Source organism: Ostrinia nubilalis, chromosome 17 (assembly GCF_963855985.1).
Source record: "Ostrinia nubilalis chromosome 17, ilOstNubi1.1, whole genome shotgun sequence".
Classification (NCBI taxonomy): domain Eukaryota; kingdom Metazoa; phylum Arthropoda; class Insecta; order Lepidoptera; family Crambidae; genus Ostrinia; species Ostrinia nubilalis.
This window is the reverse complement of record NC_087104.1, coordinates 7,298,618-7,306,290: the sequence shown is the minus strand read 5'-3', so window position 1 is coordinate 7,306,290 and position 7,673 is coordinate 7,298,618. Positions and strand designations below refer to the sequence as shown.

The window sequence follows — 7,673 nt, the reverse complement described above, 5'->3', positions numbered from 1 at the left end:
TGTGTTATTGTCGAGTTTGGGGTTAAGTGTATTAGAATCGACCCTGTTAGCCGGCAAGTTTAACCTACTTATCTATGGATTGCATTTGACATTTTTTCGGAACTTTTGGTTAGAAATAATATAGAACCTACCTACTTAGGAACCTCCATAGATCCTATATAGAGAACTTCCTAAAAGTTATTATGACTATAATATTCATGTCTAATCGGCCTATTGATATGCCGAATTTCAATGGTATGTATTCCAGTATTTCCAGTATGGAATACTTAGTTAATATCAGAGATTCGAATAGATTTGTGACACATTTCGCACATTCCAGGCGAACTTGCCAATCAGATAATTATACCTAACAGATATTAATTAATATAACTACACGACGATTTAAGCTATACTTTGGGATGTGGGTTATACTTATTTGTTTTAAAGTCTTTAACCCTACAATACAATATTTTTAGAAAAGAATGGCCTAATAAAAATCATTGGACTATTTGAATCTAATGATTTTAGTGCACTAAAATATTTTAACGGATAAAGTTATTTGCTTATGAAATTACATAATACATTATTTTAAAAAGGACTCGATTACTTATAACGAGTAGATAAATATTCGGTTTTCATACATTTTCATAAAGAATTGCGCATTTTAAAAGCCTTATTACAGGTGTCAACGGTGATAAACGAGATAGTACAGTCTCATCCAAATATCATTGGTTAAGAATGACTTTCAAAACTTTTATTTATTACTTTTGGATATGTTTTACAGTATTTTAGGTAGAAAATATTGGGATCGGGTCAACTCGAAAACGTTGTTCTTTTTTTCCTTTTCTCTCACGTCTCTAGCTATAATCTGATTATTCGATAAGAAAGCTGATTCTGTGATTCAGAGGGAAAGTTAATCCGTATCGATTAGATTGATTCCAAATGATTCAGGTGGTAGCACATAAAGTTTGGCTTTATGGTTGTTTGTAGCCCATTTAATGAGAGGAGGAGTCAAATAATTCTTATTTTGCCGTACATTAATGTATGAGTTTGAGTACTTTGCATTTGATCTTGAAATTGATTGTATTGACTGATAAAGTTTCTAGTTCGTTTCGTAGCAAAAATCGACGATTCAAAAATATAATAATGCTATTTTAGTTATTAGACCAAAATTGGTCTTAAAAGACTTAAAAGATTTTGCGCAATAACTGATTTCGACCTGGAAAATTCACCCGGGATATGTTAAAGGACACTCTACCATAGAGGTCTGAGTTCAATTTGTCTCATACTTGGCAACCGCTTGGCACTTTGCGTATTTGCCACTCCACTCCAACGAAGGGTTCCAAGTAGTGCACTCCACTCAAATAACTCGGTGATACGAATTGACGTCCAAAATCGATGTTGCATCGATTTTTTGTACTCGGACTGTACAGACCTACTTCCCTGTGTCATCGATTTACATTTTGCTGAGGGATGTTTTATCTGTGACAGCATTATTTGCTATAAATATCGGACGGGCACTTTATGATAATGCGTGATCGAGTTCTCGGCTGGAATCGATTTTTGTGTTTCAAATAACAATAATGGAATGAAATAATACGTATTTGTATATCCTACCTAGGTTTTGAAAATGAGTCGTACTTATTCATTGTAGAGTTTTACACAGGCACTTCAAAAGAGGTAGAAGGAAAATAAAATAAAAACATATTTCTTATTCATTCTCAGGAGGTCCCACAGCAGAACGATTAATTAAACAAGCATAACTCGTTTTATTCTTCTTTATAGGTTGTAAACCAGAACGCTGTGCCGTTGACAGCGCATCTTGAAAAATACATTTCTGAGTTTGTAAGAATGATTTTTATTGCGCACTTATTGGCTTACGTGCCGATATTGTGTTCGCGACAATAAATAAGACGTAAAGTTTTATTTTACAGCTGTAAAGGACGGACGTAACGAAATTACATTCAATTATGTGGAGGCGCCCGCGGCATTCCTCCGCGGCTATAAAGGCGGTTTGCGTTCCTCCCGTATATTTTTCGGACGTAAAACTCTGTAAAAGTGAACTTAGCGAGATGTACAGCGCAATAAATGTTTATAGCGGGAGTTGCTGATAGCTGAGGGCCTGAGGTTGCGGGACTGGTAATTTGCAGCATTGTTGCAGCTGCTCTGATTTTTGTCTTCTTAATTGTGGAGATAGTCGTACAATCTTGTACACAAGCTGAGTAGAGGTTTCTGGATCAGGGAGTTTGGTATATAATTCTTTTCATCAAATGATTGAACTCACTCTTACAACTCTTTAACTTCCAAATACATCAGCGATTGTATGGACGGTTGAAATCTCAAGGCGTTATTTAACTTGACTTGATCTATAACTTATAGCTAAAATGTTGTTGAATGATTTTAGCAATGTGGTGGTCTACTCTGGCTGATACAAGTAATTTTGTATTGAGACTTTCATACCATGAAATATTTAATATTTTTGTCTTATTTCTTATAAATTAGACATACTTACTTACATAAATGAGATTAACTATAATGAATCCATAATGCGACAAATCAGAAAACAAACACTAAGTAATTGTCCGCTTCCCATGATTCAACATGTTCGATTCACCCAAGAAATTCCACTGCAGCCACTCAATTAAGTTTCGGCGAAGAAAAATAAAAAACTCTCGCACAAGTACCTCATTCGTAGAACAAACACGAATGAGGTAAATTAAGTGGGCAAAATAAGGTTCCCTTAAATTAGGTCACGCAACCAAAGTGCGAGGCAAGGGCCCTTGCATCTTGAAGTACAGATGGCACTTCAAGCTTTACACTGTGAAGTCTTTTGTTATTGGAATAAGGTTGATTTTGCAACAAGAACGTCTGCAGGGAGAATGTGCCTATCACGGGCCGCGTAATGTAATTAAATTTTGAATTTTTAAATTTTGCGGTTGACTTTTGTTACTTGTTAAGAGCGTAACTCATTTAGGGTCCCTTTGTGAACGTTTTTCGGCTTTCGCCGAAATGCGCCGGCGAGACGCATCTTAATTATCGCGGAGAAGTTTTAATTTTACTAATTTTGCGGGTTCCGCATAGTGATATAATGGAGTGGAAGGTTGACTTTATAGGGACATTTTGTGATGTAAAATTGGAGTCGCTGTGAACTATGTAGTATGGGGAAAAGTTTTAGTCAGAGATGTTCATTAAGTTATAACTTAAAGCTTATCTATAAATAGAAAATTAATTCAATAGAGGACTAGATTAAGCTCTTCCCGGTAGGAAAGCATAACACCTAATCTTGCTCCTAAATACAACTAAAGTTAATTTTAGACAGGCAAACTCGGCTCCATTTTCAGATAAGTTCGTAGTAAGTAATATATTTTTGAAGCGTTTATATTACTTCTACTTAACCTCTGACATCAAATTCTCACCCCACCCTAAACACCTAAAACTTTCTTAATTACATCCAAAAATAAAACGTGTCCGGACTAATCCAATGTAATTCACATTTATCTCTGTATCCAAAATTACCCTTACATAACCAATTTTCTTACCTTTGACAAAATCACGCTTCCCGGCTGCCTATTACGTAACATTACCCAAAGGACGCACGCGGCGCGAATACCCTAAACATGTGTCGTGTCACTTTTGTGGGTTTTGAATCATATTAATATGTGCTAAAGTACATTTTCGAGTGCCGATGGGGCAGCAAGAGGCACGCGGCTAAGACGATTCATAAGGCACTCCGGGGGAATGACGTTAGGCCTATAATGGGCCCTCCGTTAAAGGGAGACTGAAAAGATACGGCGAATATTTGTCAGTTGACGCATGTATTCCAATAATCTTGGGTTTGTTGCAAACACCTGTCAAAATCTTCAAATTTAAAACATTATTTTTATTCATGACTAACGATCTAAGTAATTTATTGTAAAGATTATAAAAAATACTTAAGTACTACCTACTGTCGCTAAACAACGTACGAAAATTACACCAAAAAATACAATTTTCACAAAATGTCACTATACCTATTTAATTTGCTTTGAATGTTCGTCATATTATTATGTAAAAAAGTAAATTCATAAAAGAAGAAGAATAGTCTACTTCTAGACGATAAAAAATGCGCAATTTTAGTCTCTTCCCCAAAAATTTTCACACCTCACACTCGCATATCAAACACTCCAATGTATCTTTTAAAACACGGAAAAAACTTCAAAAGGCACGCATACCTAACCTCAGTATCCCACTTAACGTTGTACCCACGCTGCGGTTCGGAGAGCGGAGCGGAGCGAGCGAGCAAATTAGAAAATCTTTCGGCGAATAATTTAAGACGCGGAGTTAACTTTGTTCCAGGGGACTGACTGTATAGGGCGATCAAAGTCTGCTAAATGCTCATTCCTCTGTAATTTGCGGGTGCAGTCGCGTTGCAAATTGACAGGAGTTAGAAGTTTGCCGGCGGTTTCGGTTTAAGGTCAGGTATTCGTGAACTTTGTGGTTTGGGGCCTTGGGATTTTTACCACACATTTAACTGCATTTTTAACTTTGTTCAGATGACAGCTCATTAAGTTAAGCACTGCGGCGTCTTTTGCAGTTGTTTTACTAGTAGGATATTTTTGCAACAATAACTATTTTGATGTGTTGTATAATAAAGAATAGTAAATGATATACCAAGCACTGCATACATAGACGATAATTTACGTCACCTAATATCACTCACGACCTTATTCATTTTAAACATTTTAAACTGTTACCATTTTGCAAGCCAGAGACATGTAGTTTACAATCCCACAAAATTCTCTATTTAAAACAAGTACGATCTTCATATGCACATGTTTCAAAGTTTCAAATTATCAATGCGTTTCAGAAACATCCTGTGCACCTGCGCCTGGGGCGTGTGTCGGCCCCAATTTCTTTGTCTTACAAAACACCCTTAACATATTTAATTAACCTCAGTCCCTGCTGAACGCACACTCCGGAACATGTAAACACCGTGTTCAGGTGCAGGGGACTGAGATTTTAATTGCTGAAACGTCTTCGGGATTGGAAGCAAATTACTAATTGAACAAATGTCATTTGTGATTATTTTTTAACACAGTTGTATTTTGCTTATAAATAACTGTTAAAACGAACAGATAAAAATGTATGTTAGGTATGATTAAGAAGTCATTTAGGAAGATTTTGTCTAGGATCAAAAAAAGAATATAGATAATGATAAGGTGAATAGGAAAAAACTGTTCTATGTCACCTTTCTTCATAACAATGAAGAGAAAACCATGTTAAATTTCTAGCACTTAATCTCCCGTTAACCAAGCTGCAGTAATATCTAGACATACTTACTTAGTCCAAACATAGCTTAGTTTGATACTGATGTTATCAAACTACCCGCACCTAGATAATGTCAATAATTAGGTTGGTGCAAGTTTAATCAACAACAGGCCGTCGTACCATAAACGCCATACATCCGGTGTTGGAGGAGTGGGTACGGCGGCAACACGGTCGTCTCTCTTATAGAGCGACCCAAATACTAACTGGCCACGGCTGTTTCGGCGACTATCTATTTCGGATAGGACGGGAGCAAAGTGCCACTTGCTGGCATTGTCGAGAGGGCATCGAGGATTCCGCGCAGCACACACTCGAAGTGTGCCAAGCTTGGGTGGCAGAGCGCGAAATCCTCGTGGAACAGGTAGGACAAGATCTCTCCTTACGGGCCATCCTGCCTCGTATGCTAGAGAGCCCAGATGCATGGCATGCGGTGCTCCACTTCTGTGAGGAGGTCATGTCGCAGAAAGAAGCGGCGGAGAGGGAGCGAGAGGCCTCGCCTGACGCTCCACCGAACCGTCGCCGACGTCCAGGACACCGCAGGAGACACTACCATCTCCATGCCCCCTCTTAAGGGTCCTCGGCTACTAGACACGGGGGTGTTTGGTGGCCGCTAAAGGAGGACCCGTGGCGGCGGCGCGCGCATGTGTTCACGCGCACCGTTAGCGAAGACCAGGGTGGACTACTCCCCTGAAGCCAGTCGTTGCTTGCTCAAACAGAGCGAGCCACAGTCCGGGGCGGAGCCGCGAAAGAATGTCTAGGCCGTCTAGCTCGGACAATAACTCGCAGCTCCGTCCCAAAGACTTCGGGAGGACACCGTCAGGTTTTAGTAAGTAGGCCCTGCCCATCTGGTAGGGAGAGCCTTACATAACCCACTGGTTCCCCCGGGCCAGTGGGTATGCAATTTCATGCATTTCCTGACGAAAAAAAAAAAAAAAAAAAAAAAAAAGTTTAATCAACAAGGCTCGAGTGAATGAACAATCTCATTTGCACCTCACAATTTCGGCTGAAATTGAAATTAAGAGCAAGTCCATCGGATATTACAAAATGATTTTCAGCTCGCCGTAACTTTAAAACTTTTCCAACGTATTTAATTTTTTCCTTAATGTCATCACGGGCGTCCAGTAACGGTAGTTGAGTATCAAGAGAATTTACGGAGATGATCGAAGGCTCGATTGCTTATGCAAATATTTATGTATGTCATATACTTATACATATACCCCAAACTAAGCAGATCTTATCATTAGTAACGAGATAACTACGTGTGATAGAGCAACTAATTTTTACCCGACTACGGCAAAGCAAAAGGAGGGTTATGATTTTAACTCTTCATAACAATATTTGCACATCTAAAAACAAATACTACTGTTTAAAAATACTTAATACCACGGCACTGAATCAGAACGCCTTAGACGAACGCGTTAAAACAATATCATAACAAAACCAAGAGATAGGTACACAATCCCGCATCGACACTGTCTAAACATTCAAACACAGGCGAAACTCTGTCTTGGAAACTTTTCCTCGGATCGTATTTTCATATTTTTCTAAGAGAACAAGTGAGGCGCGTGCTACGTACCGAGAAATGTATTCCATAAATCACGATACACTTACAAAATTTCACCAAAAACGGGTAAAAGGAGAACAATAATACTTACTTAAGAAACTTGCTGAAGAAGACGGTTCACGTACTCATTATGTTATAAAGAACATCCAAAACGCTTTGAATTATGCAAATTAGTTGAAGAATTCTGCGGCAGAGTCAAAAACTTTAAGAGGTTAATACGATCTTTTAAATTCGAGACGCTGATTAATTACCAGACTAGGTACAAATGCAAAGCATTGAGTATCGAATAGAATTCAATTCAATATAAGAAACGGACACACTAATAATGCTAATAGCACAGAATAATAATAAATCCAATTTGGTAGCCTAGTTTATGTAGCGAAATATTTATTCCCACCTAGTATCATTAGTAGAAGGCTGTGCTAAAGAAAAAAGTGTAGATATAGGTAGCAAAGACTATTTGAAAAGGCATCAAGTGTAAAATTAATAAAGTTTATAACAGTTTGAGGACGCGAAGCCGTCGCGTACCCATCAGCTATCCTACTAAAATATTGACACAAATCCCTTAACTTATAAAATGTTGGTCCCCTACGAGGCAATATGGCATTTCCGTCATTTTGATGTAGGCCCCGGGCTGGGCATCCCCGGATGAGAACTGTTTGCCCAGGTAGGGACTCCAGTATTAACGGGAATTCCGGACTGGATGAGGTGAAACTTTCGCGTTGTTCGGTCAACAAGTATGTACGGCATTGTAGGTACTGCTTTATGTTCCAGATTTGAGCATAAGATTTTTAATGTATGACTGAATTTAAAAATGTAGACACTT

At 38.3% G+C, this 7,673-nt stretch overlaps 1 protein-coding gene across 1 annotated transcript; it reads left to right on the top strand.

Annotated features, from left to right (window-relative positions):
- The first annotated feature begins 2,385 nt into the window (after positions 1 to 2,385).
- On the top strand, positions 2,386 to 5,854 carry LOC135080231 (uncharacterized). The gene is made up of 2 exons (XM_063974913.1): positions 2,386 to 2,413; positions 5,397 to 5,854. Exons 1-2 carry the CDS (start codon positions 2,386 to 2,388, stop codon positions 5,852 to 5,854), a joined length of 486 nt encoding a protein of 161 aa, XP_063830983.1.
- The last annotated feature ends 1,819 nt before the right edge of the window (positions 5,855 to 7,673 follow it).